This window comes from Rissa tridactyla, chromosome 2 (assembly GCF_028500815.1).
Source record: "Rissa tridactyla isolate bRisTri1 chromosome 2, bRisTri1.patW.cur.20221130, whole genome shotgun sequence".
Taxonomy (NCBI): domain Eukaryota; kingdom Metazoa; phylum Chordata; class Aves; order Charadriiformes; family Laridae; genus Rissa; species Rissa tridactyla.
The window spans coordinates 118,040,389-118,055,721 of record NC_071467.1 but is presented as its reverse complement, the minus strand read 5'-3'; the positions used below and the strand labels follow the sequence as shown (position 1 = coordinate 118,055,721).

The window sequence follows — 15,333 nt, the reverse complement described above, 5'->3', positions numbered from 1 at the left end:
TAAGTCCCTCCACTGCACTTTCATGTAATTGTAGCCTTGATTTAAAGATACTGCCTCTCTTTCAAACCCTCTGCAGCAGGAAACTGGTGCTTTCTAACTGCCCAGCTAGTTTACGACATACACTTTTCTACAAACAGCACTAACGCTGCGTATATCCTTAGACTGGATCAACACATCCCTGAGGACTAGAAACATCCAGTTCCTAGCCGTTACACGTGAGAAAGTAAACCAGTCTCTCAGTCTGGGATAAAACCTTTCCATCTGCCATAAATTAAGGACAGACTCTTGCTTATTTAGCAAGTTACAATTTACACATGAAAATGGACACAGGCCCACACGCGCACTTGTTATATCTGTCCATTGAATAGTATTTGGTTGTGCAAAAAGGTCAGGAAATCTCTGGGTTTGGTGGCGGGATTGGGCTTTGGGGTTTTGAGGGGTGGTGAGCTATATTTGTATTGTATTTTTTCATCATGATCAACTTCTTTTCCTGTTTGAGAATCTCACTGACACTTAACATAAATCTTTTCCCAGCTGGGTTACAGTTTGAGGAACTAATAAAACCTGAATCCACTTTTTCTCAGCAGGTTCATGACTATACTTCTTGTTCTACTTATAAATAGAACGAGCAAGACATATATTTAGCCAAACTGCTTGCAGTGAGATGCATGGACATCAGTATCTTTTTTAGGCGCCCCTGTGAATCCCTCTCATTCAAATATCACATCACGGTCCCAAAATCAGAAGATTTATGTTTCTCCATTTTCAAGCTAAGCATGGCTGCTTTGAATTATTTTCATTGACATCTTGGGGTTTTTAACTTGTACAAAAAAACCTAGAAATGCAGCCAGTCAGAGCATCATACTGAACTGGGAAATGGTTCAGCGGTGAAAGCTGTAGTTTTCAGCATTGGCATCAGAAGGAGCCACTAGCCACATATTTCCTTTGAATTTGCTGAGAGTGGATCTGAAACCCTGGTTCAGGGTAGTCTGAAGCTTAAGGCTATATTTCACAGAGAAACTATTTACAAATGCACTGGTTATGGGTTAGGTTCAGTCATTTCCATTTTGTCCCTACCAGCTTTGTGAGGTCCCTCACTGAGATCTCTTAGGTAGTACAAAACCCTTGTCCTAGCAGGACACTCTGCTGCCAACAAAGGGGACAAGCCCCATCCATGCAAGCACCAAACGTAGGTGAGTTTTCCAAAGAAAAACTCAGTTACCAGCTTTATCATTGTCAAATTGAAATTCTAGAAGTTGCAGTATCTCTGCCCACCTTTGCTTGTGCAGCTCCTCGCTGGTAACATTTTTCTTCCGCAGTTATTGCCCATGCATGCTGCTGTGCTTTGCATAGGGCCGTTTATGTACCACTTCCAAAATGGCCACATTTTAGTAGTGAATGAAATATTTTTTGTATTAAGGACTTACCCAGTCGTGCTCAAAGATTTACTGTTTGCACTTCAGTTTATTAAGGCTGTACAACACCTGGAACTCTAATGAAAACCTGTGATTTCCAGAGTTATTATTTTAAAATTCAAATGCAGTAACTGAAGCTAAAATTGAGAACAATTTATAGCTATTAAAGGATGGCTTCTAACACTTGTCACACACACAGAGCTTCTGCTGAAGTTGGTAATAATTCTGCTGCCGTTGTTAATAAGAACTTCTTAATTTACTTGGTAACTACTGTAAGAGTTTGATTTTCAGCATATACGCACCCAAACCTCAAGAACTTGGTTTTGCAGTGTTAGCGTTAACGCATTGTTTTCAAAGTGGAAAAAAATACTCACCAACTTCTCCCATATAATTTTGTTTGTTGCACTAATATTCAATACATAGATGTCAATAGTTAATATATTGTTTTTGTCATTCCTCTCCCTAAAGAAATACTGTAAAATAGCTCCCATTGGACATAGGGAAAATGGTTTGCTTGTCAAGAACAGTTTGCAGTTACCAAATTTCCAGCTGTGATCCTTTGATCAGCACTTTATATCACTGAAGGCAGAGGTTAGTAAATGGGATAAAGAATGCAAGCAAGGACTCTGGGCACAGCTTTTCCACTATGTTATTATCCACTTGCCGACTGTAGCTGTAACTGGAGCAGTCCGTTTTTCACCCCACCCAGATTTTAAGTCTCCGATAAGTTATATGCATTTGTCATTGTTCCGTAACAGTCCGGCTAGATATAAATCCGTATGTCAGGATCATAGAATCATAGAACCATAGAATGGTTCTGGCTGGAAGGGACCTTAAAGGTCATCTAGTTCCAGCCCCCCTGCCATGGGCAGGGACACCTCCCCCTAGACCAGGCTGCTCAAAGCCCCATCCAGCCTGGCCTTGAACACTTCCAGGGAAGGGGCATCGACAACTTCTGTGGGCAACCTGTTCCAGTGCCTCACCACCCTCACAGTAAAGTACTTCTTCCTAATATCTAATCTAAATCTACTCTTTTTCAGTTTAAAACCATTACCCCTTGTCCTATTGCTCCACTCCCTGATAAAGCGTCTCCCCAGCTTTCCTGTAGGCCCCCTTCAGGTACCGGAAGGCCGCTATAAGGTCTCCTCGGAGCCTTCTCTTCTCCAGGCTGAACAACCCCAACTCTAAGCCTGTCCCCATAGGAGAGGTGCTCCAGCCCTCTGATCATCTTTGTGTCCCTGCGCTGGACCCGCTCCAACAGGTCCATGTCCTTCCTGTGCTGAGGACTCCAGAGCTGCACACAGCAGGCAACTGAAAGAAGCTGCATTTCTCCCACAAGAAATTTGCATTTAGCCCATAAATGCTACGTTTGCCACATTAAAATTAAAACCAGCAGCACTGTGACACAAAAAAAAAAAAACGGCAGCACAGTTTGTAATGGCCATCATTTGCCGGGCACGTTAGAGGACGCTGAAGCAGCTGAAGAAGCAGATAGATGGCTCCGCGCATCTGCTGACAAGACAGCTCCTTCTAGTGACAGACATGCGCCGCTATTTCTGTGTGCCATTTCCGACGCCAGTGACTCTACCAGCACAGTTCCCGACGTATAAAAACTGCTCGAAACCCTGAGCTGCATCTTCTATTATTTTTCAGGGCTCCAACCAGGTAGGAGCAAACTGGAAGGAAACTGTACATCTAAGAGGCACCTGGAGCGGGTCGTTGCACCACCTTTGTCCACAGCCCTTTGCCATGGAGGAGCACATGGAAGGGCCTCAAGCAATATAGCTAATGACCTAAAACCAGTCAGTGACGGGGAATTGGGTAAGCGTGCCCAGGAACTGCTTTTTCAGCACTTTCTAGGGACGCGTCACTAGACCTCCTGGTACAGATAAAGGACCTTCATCAGCACAGTTTCTTTGCCCTGGAAGGAAGGTGTCTGAGGAGGCGCAAAGCTGGGTTTGTCTGTTTTGTAAATGGCAGTATTAGAGCTGACTAAAATTTGACTGGGTCATAACCCCTGAGTGGCTTCAGAGCCCCTCTCCCTCTTGGGGTCCTGTCTTAGGAAATAGGTATCTTCATACTGCTGCCATTAAAGCTCACCATCACTTGGTCTCTTGTTCAGCTCCTTCATCTCAGTCCTGGTGCTGGTCCCTGCTCTCCAGATACTCCTGGTAGCTCAGGTTTCAGGAGGCTACAGTGCAAGGAATGGACAAAATACAAGCTACCGTAAAGACAACACTGAATGCACAGGTCAGATCAAGCCAGGTTCAGAAAAGGCAACTGTAGGCAGTGGCACACACCTTTTTACATGAGCCTAACAGCACCTGCAGTCAAGTATTTCCAGAGTCACCAAAACCTCTCATGATCCCTGTAATCACCCTTGCTTATGCAGGACCCTCTGTCCTAAGCTCGCTCCATCGTTTTTTCTGCCCATCTTTAGTGTCAATGCTTTCTTCGCATTTCCACCAGAGGGTGGCATTATTAAACTCTATCAGACTTAAAAGTCGTTCATGGTAAAGGAGGACACCTTAGTCTAGCAACTGGAGTCACTGATGAACAAGTACAGAGTGTGAAAAATATATTTATGAAAAGGAAAGAATAGTCACTACATCCTGCTGGAAAAAAAAAAACAAACATAAATTTCTTCCTTTTTTTTATTTATTTGCTTGTTGTTATTGAACAAATGAGAGCCTGTGAGTGTTAAATGAACTACAAGCAGTTTCACCAACGATTCACAAAATACACCAGAATAGCTTGTGACTCACAAAGACCAGAGAGATGTTCCAATGAAAACCTTTTATTGTTGCTATCGCAGTCTTATTTCAGTGCCCAGAGTGGTGTCCCCTGCTACTAAAAGTGAACTGATTATTATGTAAGTTGGCTGTACAGCTTGTTTTGAAGAGGACTTGCAGTGAAACAGGTTTTACCGTGTGATGGCAGAGTGTCTGGGTCTCAACAAACATAGAAGATTACTAATTGATAAGAGCAAGTATTGTTTCTGTCTCAGTCTTGACCCTCTGCAAATACTTTGTTTTTTCTAACTATCTTCCTTTATGCTACAACTGCCATGTGAGGGAGACGGCAGGAAAGACTGTGAAGATATTTGTTGTGTTTAGGATAGACCCACTCTTTAACTACGCTTTTGAAGACTACCAACAACTACAACGTTTGAGACCTGGGGACATTACCACAAAGCAAACAGAAACCAAAGCCTTTACGCCAGAATGCCATCATTCCTCCATATCTAAACTCTTCGCAGTAAACATCAAACAAACTGGCCTGAGGAGACGTCTGCCATTCAATGCTGCCTTGTCGTCTTCTTTTTAATTCAGAGAGACCAGCCTTTAATGGGGACATCATAGTGATGGTTAGGTGATGTCTGGGAAATTTGAAAAAGAAAAATTATATCTCAGGTATCGACTGCTCCTCAGAGTGGAAACAGCCCAAATTTGTCATGTTCCTGTAGGAACAGCTTGGGAACATTTGATAGATCACTGAAGAAGACAAAGAAAGCTCCTCATGGTGCCATGTCACATTTAAGAAGAATACAACTCATGGTTTTTGCATCAGTGATTTTTATTTTAAGTAGAATTCAGCATACAAACTGACTATTTCTGTCATGTTTGAGGTATGAAGTTTCAGTTCTTTTTTTATGAGGAGTTCTGGATATATAGCAGCTTTGTAAGCACAGCATGTGGAAAGAAAGCAAATTAGGCTGAGGAAAACAATGGCCAGTACCATTCACAGAATTGCCACAAACAGCAGAGTGCATAGGACTGGACCACTGAAAGAAAAAAAGACGTAGGGAATTGCAACTTAACAATGTTGAGCAAGGAAAACACATTTTGGGCGTAAATCTTTTGCTTGTCAGCACAAGCAGCTGTCTTAACCAAAGGGGATTCCTACATTCAAAAAGACTGAAGTAAATTAGGAGTGAATCACCTGGGACAACAGTGTAGACAGTGGTTGTCTCTAAAACTAGGAAATTAATTCACTTTCCTTTTTCAGTTCTCTGTCAGATTGCTGCAGTTTTACTCGTACACAGAAAATTTTGAATAAATTAAACACGATGAGGAAGAGAACTGCACAATGAATAGGTGGCATACTTTGCTAACAACCAAGGATTGGAACCGCAGATGCACAAAGTGTAATTCAAATTCACTTGAATTGCAAAAGAAGAACTGCACGTGGCCTGACCATGCAAGAAGGGGTTGGTCACCTGATGGAGAGGATGGAGTTTGTTCAGAAAGATAATCGTTTGTCTAGCTGTGACTTTGGCGGCCTGGATCTTGCACCATTCCACACAATCAGTCAAAAGACAGATTTTTGCAATAGTCGGCTATCTTCAGTTACCGTCATCTGCCTCTCTCCTGAGACAGTCTCTTCTGGATGAGGACTTCTCTAATAAACACCTCTGAATCATCTATTCATGGCCAACACTGATATCAGAGGGAAAGGATGGTGCAGTGGTATACATCAGCTGTGAGTATCTCACAGCCTAGCTCGCAAGTTAGATAAATGTGTATCTCCAGTCCTTCCCCGGGCAAGACTCTTATGCATGCTGTAAAACGGCAAGTTACTGATCAGACTTTCTGTAAAAGGTGGGAGTGGCTGAAATCATCTTTTGGCGAGAAGCAAGTTTTTCATGGTTTGGGTTGTTCTGCTTTTTGCTTTTATTAAGTTCCCTTCTGTTGGTTTTAATGTGCCCCCCCTCCCCATCCCATATAAAAGGTTAATCTCCTCCCAGTCAGGCTAATCAGGTTTGGTCCACTTCTCTGCACTCGTGTGATTTATTTAGTCAGTGCCACATATGTGATACCATCTAGTAAAGAGGTAAGTTGTCTTCTTCCTTCTCCCCTTCCCCTGCTAACCTCTTCGTTTTAGAGCAACGTCCTCTACATCTCATTGAGATCCCTCCCCCCTTTCTTTTTAACCTCGTGGTCTCCTGCCATCCCCCTTTTGTAAGTCTTTGCCAGGTTCTTCCTCTCCAAGGAGGAGCTGAAAAAAAACACGCTGTCATATTAGAAGGGGACTTAAAGGCTCTCCCACTACGGACTAGAGTTATACTTAGCCTTTCTCTCTTTCTCTTCAAGCCATTGCAGGACCTTCGCTCACAGCAGCATTTTCTGCATCACCTCATTTGCTCAGAGATTTCTTTTTTTGGTCTTCTCTGCAGTTTTTCTCACAGGCTCTGGTGTGGCAGGCTTCAGCAATAGAACTGCTGCTTTGCAGGACTGTGTGGTCCAGCCATGTCTCCTCACATCACCACAGCCATACACACATGCCCCCACAAGAAGCCTTTGCTGCACTTGCTCCTCTGGTGGTAGCAGCTCAGCTTTCCACCGGAGGCAGTGAGCAGGTAGAGAAAGCTGCTTAGGAAGCATTCGCTACTTGAAAGTCTTTCTTACAAGGAAGGACTGGGCAAAAGGCAATAGCCCAGATAGATCCTTGGTACCTATAGGCAAACTATAGGTATCTATAGGCCAGACTTGGTCCCTGGCAATCTATCAATTATGACTGAAAGATCAGAAGCATATTTGAAGTGTGGCATGTGTGCTACGGACAGGTTGACAGACCTCAAAAGGTTACGGGTGATGGGAAATCATCCCTTAACCAAGAACGGTCCTTACAAGATAGATGAGAGATTGTATCTGGTTTCAATTCTATTTGCTGCTTCATCTGGAATTCAAGAAAAATCACCAGCAATGAAATTCAAGAGACGCCTAGTTTGACAGAGTAGAAAATAATGAGTGGGACAAGACAGGCACGCAGACACACGGTTGTTTATTGAGGCAAAAGCATTAGAACCAAAACTAAGAAAGACCAAGAAGTGTTTTTTCCTGAAAAGCAGGTGCTTAAAGAAAGATTTTATGTCATTGTTATTGTGGGTGAAGAGCTGAACTTATGCCCCTAGTGCAACAGCACGTCAAAGAAGAGATTAATGAGGCCCTCACATGGACAAAAGAACAGCAAGAGGAACAGCTTCTAGTTTCTGCGAACAGAGATGATGAAACTGGTACCACAGTGTTGCCTGCTCACCTGATGTTCGCATTTTTAACGGACTGCAAGTAAACTGAAGAGAAGACTTACATGATCTGCTGAGCAATAACATGTACCAGAGGGATGTCTCCCAGTGACAGATTTAAAAATCTCCACAGATGCAGCTTGTGAAAGACAACTGAGAAGCTACTTCTCATACAAGTACTTTATTCTGGCGAAACATGAAAACATGAAGACATCTCATGCTGTCTTCACATCAAGCTTTTCTGGAAGAAACGCTTCAGCCAAATGTAAGTTATTGGGCAAAGTAACAATGTCAGAGGCATACAGGGTAGCAGTAAATAGCATAACTGAAAGAAAAGATATACCTGTGTCTGGAATAATACAGGAGGTCAACCTAGATGACCTATCACTTCTCCTGGACTGAGATCTATGACCCCTTCCTACCCTCCCAACCATCTCCTGTAGCTTTCTTGTTTCTGCTTCTCTTAGTGACTCTTCAGTTCCTCCTGCTAACAAGCAAGCAGCCTCTCCTGTTGAGAAACGGCTTTTACTTCTGCTTGGCTGGCCTCTTCTGGGACATAGAGGAGAGCAGCACTTGCCAGCTGCTAGCCCAGCTGTTCTACTGGCAGGACTCAAAACCATCCCATTTGGCTAGCACATGTCCTCTGTGCTCTTTTCTCCCACCCCAGGATCCCGCAAAAGACAGATAGGGCCCACCGCATTCAGGAGAAATTCATAGAAGCTGCAGAGCTTCCTGCTGCGACAAGAACCATGGTAAACCTCCACACCCTCTGCCCTTACACCACACACACACGTACACATCCTACTTCTTATTTGATATTTTGACCACTATTACCATTTGTCGTCAGTGGTAGGACGTAGATTTGCTGTACACAAAACCCGCTACAGGAGACATCAAGCAAAAAGGTAGCGTGAATCAATATGCCTTCATTTCTTTTCTTAGCAAGGTAAGTAGGAGTTCGGAAGATCAAATAAATAATGAATAAAAGGAGCCTTCCCTACACTAAATCTATACGGCTCATTTCTTCTACAATTACATACCATAAGTTGCAAAATTAGTTATCTGGCAGAGATGGACTAGAAACACACCTCCCACACACACCCCAAGTGCTTTCCTCCTCTCCGCTCACTACAGATGATCCCTTGATTATTTTTTTCTGAGATTAAGATGCACTTTACAACCCATAAGAAAGAACAAGGATTCTGCTGAATGAGAGCTGCTTAGTGGCATCTACTTTTATTGGGTAAGATGAAGCTGCTTTAACTCAGTGATCAGGCTCTCAGTGGAAACTTTGCATTTGCTCACACATTATAAGATGTGTCTAATTTTATTTCTGAGTTTAAAGGATCATCTCTCTGATGAGCATCGAGGAGAGAACCACTTGTGATACAATCTGTAAGGAAGTACGAAGTTTCCGTTAAGAGACACAGCTACCTTGTGACATCTGTTTTTTGCAGCTGCTGGATACTGCTGTGTAGGCAGCGCCTCCCTGACAGAGCTACCTGGTAAGAAACAAGTGATTCTGCACCCTTAGAGCAAAGAAGCTTCTTCACATCATCTGAGAAGAAAGGAGGAGAAAAGGTAAAATTCACAAAATGCAGTTGCTGAAACAGTTGTGTATCATGTATACTCACTATGTGTGTGACTGTAATGCTTTTTCATTTACCTTTTGCTGCCATTTAGGCAATTTTTAAAGCAGTTTTAAGAACTCCCGCATCATCAGAAGTGGGTGCATGTGCGTTAGGCGAGCGTATGTTTTCAGTTTTAAACATTTAAGTATATTATGCTGAAGCTAGGTTAGATTCAGGTATGTCTAGGTGCACTAGGTGCACTTGTTGCAAAGCTGTCGTCTCTAGACCACTGGTGTCAAACAGTTTTGTCCCTGTGACCTGTAATTCTGATTAAATTCCTCTCCATCTATAATGGAACAGAACTGTAGGGTGGAGAGGTGTCATGCCTGGGGCTATACACAGCCAGGGGCACATTAATGCTAGTCAACGTTCCTTGTTATGTAGCAGCAACATACAGTGCAAAGACAAATAAAGCAATGATACTCACTTTTCTTCTGCTCTCAATTCATAAAAATAAAGACAAAGGGGAAGGACATAACTCAGAAGAATTCTAGTATGTTAGGCTAAAAAAAAATGACACTTGCTGTGATGTAAATACACACAGTAATATATTTGCACTGTGTCCAAGTTACTTACCTTGAAGTAACATCACTTAAAATTCTGTCTCTGCCTATTAGAAAAGGGCATACCTACGAAAATGACAAATTCCTGTTATTCATTTAGCCACTGAAGACAGCGCTTACTGAAAACTCATGTCAGCTTTCAGTAAGCGTAATTTCATTAGAAGGAAGAGTCAGATGCATTTGTATTACTGTCTTCTTGCGGTGATGTTTGCCTGATTGGAAAGGTGGGTGGAATCCTGAACTGCTATGAACAGAGGCTTTGCTTTTTACCTTATTCCACACAGGATTTACATGTCTGATTTGGTATCTGTGGTCCATATCTTTCATTCTTATTTGCTTTCCTTTCCGCCATCTGAACAGTCTTCCATGTGCTTGACATCCAAGTTGCAGAGTTTTCCAAGGATCGAGCATATGCGTGTTAAGGACAGTACATTTTGCAAGCGTGCATATGCATCCCATAATGCTTAAATTGTCTTTGAGAACCTGTAATGAGAAGTGTGCTGGAACTGCAAGTTAGTCATTGCTAGTGATTCAGGTTTGTGGACTAACCACACAGTCTTCACGGACTGAAAGTCACTGACATTTTTATATTCTTTCCTTCTCAGGAACTGGGGAAAAAAACATGAGTTCTTCAAGTACAGAGCCCTTTGAAGTTGAAACCTCAACCTTATATGACTATTACGATAATTATAACGATGCTCCAAAACCATGCAGTAAGGAAAGCGTCAAGAGGTTTGCAGCCTCCTTCCTACCTGTTCTGTATACCCTAGTGTTCCTGGTCGGGCTCACGGGAAACATTCTGGTCATTGTGGTCCTCTTCAAATACAAGAGGCTGAAGAGCATGACTGATGTGTACCTACTAAACCTCGCCATCTCAGATCTGCTCTTTGTTTTGTCCTTGCCGTTCTGGTCTTATGTCACGATAGACCAATGGGTTTTTGGAACTCCCTGGTGTAAAGTCATTTCGTGGATCTACCTGGTTGGGTTTTATAGTGGGATATTTTTTATTATGCTTATGAGCATAGACAGATACCTGGCAATTGTTCGTGCAGTGTTTTCCTTGAAAGCAAGGACTGCCTTCCATGGCTTGATTACTAGCCTTATTGTATGGCTAGTAGCTCTTTCAGCCTCAGTTCCAGAACTTGTATTTAGAGAATCTTTTAACGAACATAACCATACTACCTGCAAGCCGAGATATCCAGGCAATTTCACGACATGGAAAGTTTTTTCCACTTTGGAAATCAACATTTTAGGGCTCCTAATCCCTTTTATAGTTATGACATTTTGCTACTCCATGATCATTAAAACATTAGCTCACTGTAGAAATGAGAAAAAGAATAAGGCTGTGAGGATGATCTTTGCTGTCATGATTGTGTTTTTCTTCTTTTGGACCCCTTACAACATTGTTATTTTCTTACAACTGCTGGAAATTACGGGAGTCATTAGAGACTGTCAAGTGAGCAGGAGTCTGGACTATGCTCTCCAGGTAACAGAAATCCTCGGCCTTTTTCACTGTTGCCTCAATCCAGTCATCTACTTCTTCATGGGGGAAAAATTTAAGAAGTACGTGAAGATGCTCTTTAAGAACTGGCGGTTACCCGGAGATATCTGCAAGTGGTGTGGAGTTCACATCACTTACCACACTGAATCTACCAGTTCATTCCACACACAATCCACGGGGGATCAAGACGCTCTGTAACGTGTTTCAGACCAACCGCTGAACTGACCAGCGAGCAAACTGACAAAAGCAGGAACTTTGAAAAGCTAAGCAAATGCACATGCATTTAACGATAAGCTAGTGCCGGATAATTACTTACTTCAGCTTTTACTTCTGCCTCTAGATTTTCTAAATATTATGACAGAAGGTGTCCTAGATGTGAAACGTGGGAGATGGACGTGCATGTTTTATCTGCTGTGATTACAAATCACTGCTCGGATGTAACAGCAGCCTCAGTTCTCCGCAAAGCACTGTGCCCTGTTGCTTCTTTTTCCACCAGCACCAAGGCGGAGGTTGGCCTGCATGGAGGGGCAGAGGAGAGACAGCTGCTTGTCCTCAGCACATGCATTTGGAAAATATATTCATTTATTCAAGAGGGATGGTTGTTACCATATTTTTTTATTCTACAGTTGATCTGAGTAGAGCTTGTTTGCTCTGACTCTTAGCGAGCTATTAACAGTACCTGCTACTGTAAAATGTTTCATCTCAGGGAGAGGATGCACCCTCTGCCATTAAGAAAAAGGACACAAAATACATTCTTTATGTGCACGAAGACGCAAAGCAAATGCATTACATGGCATTATAGACATGTTTTCTCTTAGGTATTCAAATTGCCATATATACCTATGTGTAGGTGTATATATAGACATTTTGAATTACCTTATCTCTGTAATTCAGGATAGCAATTCTGTATTTTAATTAACATAGAAAAAGTTTAAAATATTTTTGAATAAAAGTGTTTTAAAGCATTTATTTTCCAGCATGTGTGAATAAATTTGAAGCATCTTGATTGAAAGTATATCTTTTAAAGAGAATGTTCTTTGTTCCAAAAGTACTTAACCCCAAAACTCAATTTTCATTCATTGGAGACATATCTGGCAAACGAAAAGAAAGTAAAAACAGAGATTGTGTAGCAAAGGTCTGTCATAACTTAGAAACCACATAAAGAATCCTGGCATTTGATAACAGCAAAATGTGAAGAGTATGATGCCCCAGTAGCCGCTCGCAGATCTACATGATATTAATCAGAGATCTGGAACAGGAAGGATATTCACCCAGCAATGTTTAGATTTTGGCACAAAAACGATTTTAAAAAGCGGCAAAAATCAGTAATGTGGTAGCAGATAAAGTAAGAGTTGAAAAATACATAAGAGCTGAAAAATACGTAAGAGTTGAAAAATAAGTATTGGAAGATATTCCTGGTGTGTCTTTTGCTGGATGACAACCATTCAGCAGGAAGACTTATTTTTCTTAGGCTGTCAATAACAAGGTGCCTGCTCAGGCATGGCTGCAAAGAGCAGACAAGACATTAAAATGCATCAGGAAACGGCTGGAGAAGAAATGTAAAAATATCATACTGCCATTGTTCTCATCATCCTAAATAAGAAACGTAAGTGGAAGCTCACCTCCACATGACCTCTCTCATGATACAACACTGAAAATAAAAAGCAGCACACTTAAGTACTCACGCACACACATATCCACCATAATTAATTTTGGGAAAGCATTGCCATTAGCAGTTTGCTGAGGCTGACAAGCAAGGATCTGCATTAATGCAGTTGATGAGAATAGCTGTGGAAGACATTACTTGCAGCTAGAAAGTGTCTTCCTTCCCAAGAAAAGACTGTTAAGTTTTTCCTACTCAAAACCTTACAAACCACTGAGAAAATCAGTTTGGAAAAACTGCAGCAAGGGGTGGGTTAAGCCATCCACCATCTATGTTGAAAAGGAAGACAAACTGCAAGCGTCAAGTGCTTCAAAGTCTCACAGATGTCACCGAACCCAACAACATGTCCCTCCCAAGCCGGCACAGCACATTGTCCTCACAGATGTGATACTGCTGGTGCAGGCACTGTGAACTTCAAGCTATCCATCAGTCAACCTGGAAGCCAGGCAGCGCACCGCAGTTATTTTTCCTTGGTCCTACTCTGTGATCCTTCTAGTCACTAAGAATAAACAGGTCCTTTTGAGAACCTTGCTTTCCAGACCAGGGGAAGGGCTGCCTGTGCTGGCCTGGCAAAAATGATGGTCAGCAAGCAAAAAGCAAGCCGTAGGACGACTGTGAGATGAGAGAGGTCTGGGGCTATGAGCGGTGTTGAGGAATGGCACCAAGACGGCTATCAGCGGCTCTGGGCACACACCCACCCTGTGGTGGGGAAGATGGCGAATCTGCTCATGTGTGGAATTAACAGGCCGCACCCAGGGGCTGTGCAGCATTGCCATAAATGGAGCTAGCGTAAAGCCACTTTCCCACACAAAACTCAAAGGTGCTTCACATCGCTGCTCGGCTTTGTGCCCCACAGCCTGTGCACATGTGCCTTTGGTGCACAAGGTGCCTGGGGCAGCCAGAGCCCCCTCCAGAGGAACGTCGTCCTTGTTTCTCTGCCCAAATAACTACTTCCAGTCCTCCCAGTAATACTCCCAGCTACTCAATTAATGTGCTGTATGAGCAGTTGAGCTGAAAGTTGTGCTCGGAGCAGGTTTGCTGAATTGGGTGCAAGAAGGAGCTCACCTTTAAGCGACGGGCTCAGGAATCCAGGTCCTGGGACTGGAGCTCACCAAACCTCGGTGGTTTTGTCCTCCCTGTCACCTGGAACAAACCTTCCTCCCCCACCGAGCTACAGTGGATAACATCACTTCTCTTTTGAGTGAGGGCTTTGAAATCTGCTGATAAGAAAGGGTGAGATAATAGTATTAATACAGCCAAAAATAAAGCAGGGATTTTCAAAATGTCAGTTGACCAAAGGTATAATTTCAGCTGAACAAGAGTTTCCAAGCAACGAATGATGGTATGTACAGACCTACTGAACCATGAAAGAGAATGGACAGACATCTGAGTCAAGCAAAGCTGACTCATTCCTACACCTACATTGGGGTTCCTCGGAAGGCCAGCCTGCATCCTCTCTTCAGCAGCACCAAGTCACCATAGAAAGGTAGACCAGGGGAAAAAACAGCTTAATTACATTAAATATAAATAATGATTAAAAGCTAAAAAAAAGTTGGTTAGTTTGTTTTCATACAGCATTTACGCCACCACAGTCACTCTCTAAACATAAAGCTGAATTACACACTTAGCTTTTACTCTGGAAGTTGGCTTCATCCCTTTTGATTGCATAGAAGCAGCATCGTGGTCAGCAGCCTCCTCCCAGTCGGCTCCTTTCAGTCTGAGAGCTAGCCCTGGAAAGAAAGTAAGGAATTGCTGTTCTCCTTCCTACACTGTTACTGCTTGTCACTGTCCTAGCACCAGCTCTGCACACCTGGTCTGAAGGAGAGTGAAATTCAACAGGCATTACTGTTGCTGTTCTCCTCTGTTCCCAGGATGCTTCCAGTCAAAAATGCCAGCGATATACACTCACACATTTTCCTCCACAAGCTCTTAATGGTTTCCAGCTTTATCCAACATCTCTCTCTGAACACAGCCAGAGATCAACGTCGTTGTCGTGGTTTGGGCTGGGCTGGCCACTAAAACAGACAACAGATGCTCTCTAACTTATCTCTCAGGTGAGAATGAGAGAAAGAGAGACTTAGGAGTTTAAAAGAAACTAAACTACTTTAATGAAATATTAATAATAAAATAATAAAATGAAAATACAATAATAAGAAAATAATGAAATATATACAAAACCATATTGGGCTCCCAGGATGACGATCACGTCACTGGTAGGCACTGGGAAAGTTCCAGACTGAACTCAGCAAAGGACGGGAGCTGAACTCAGGATCTGGATTCAGGAACACATGGATCAGGATCAAAGGCAGATGAACAGACAGAGTCCTCCTCGGATGCCGGCCTTTGAAGAAAGAGGCTGACCCTTTGATCCCTCAGCTTTTATACTGAGCGTGATGCAGATGGGATGGAATAGCCCGTTGGTCAGTTTTGGGTCACCTGTCCCATCTGCTCCTCCCCACAAGTGTGACCCCTCTACACTTTTCCACTTCAGACCCTCTAATGGGCTATATAACAAAGTTAACTGATCTTGGTTGT

The 15,333-nt window shown here is 42.8% G+C and overlaps 1 protein-coding gene and 1 long non-coding RNA gene across 4 annotated transcripts; one reads left to right on the top strand and one right to left on the bottom strand.

Moving 5' to 3' along the window:
* Positions 1 to 6,062: 6,062 nt before the first annotated feature.
* CCR4 (C-C motif chemokine receptor 4) lies at positions 6,063 to 12,100 on the top strand. 3 transcript variants are annotated; one of them, XM_054192887.1, is made up of 3 exons: positions 6,063 to 6,248; positions 8,898 to 9,021; positions 10,240 to 12,100. In XM_054192887.1, exon 3 carries the CDS (start codon positions 10,257 to 10,259, stop codon positions 11,331 to 11,333), a length of 1,077 nt encoding a protein of 358 aa, XP_054048862.1. In that variant the 5' UTR covers positions 6,063 to 6,248; positions 8,898 to 9,021; positions 10,240 to 10,256; the 3' UTR covers positions 11,334 to 12,100. The 3 variants fall into 3 exon arrangements, with proteins under 3 accessions (XP_054048862.1, XP_054048863.1, XP_054048864.1); XM_054192888.1 differs by lacking the exon at positions 6,063 to 6,248 and adding an exon at positions 7,082 to 7,705; XM_054192889.1 differs by lacking the exon at positions 6,063 to 6,248 and adding an exon at positions 8,180 to 8,386.
* Positions 11,513 to 14,907, bottom strand: LOC128906066 (uncharacterized). The gene is made up of 3 exons (XR_008465062.1): positions 14,609 to 14,907; positions 13,864 to 14,528; positions 11,513 to 11,650 (listed from the first exon to the last, which is right to left on the bottom strand). It is a non-coding gene; the product is annotated as an uncharacterized LOC128906066 (long non-coding RNA).
* Between the last annotated feature and the right edge of the window lie 426 nt (positions 14,908 to 15,333).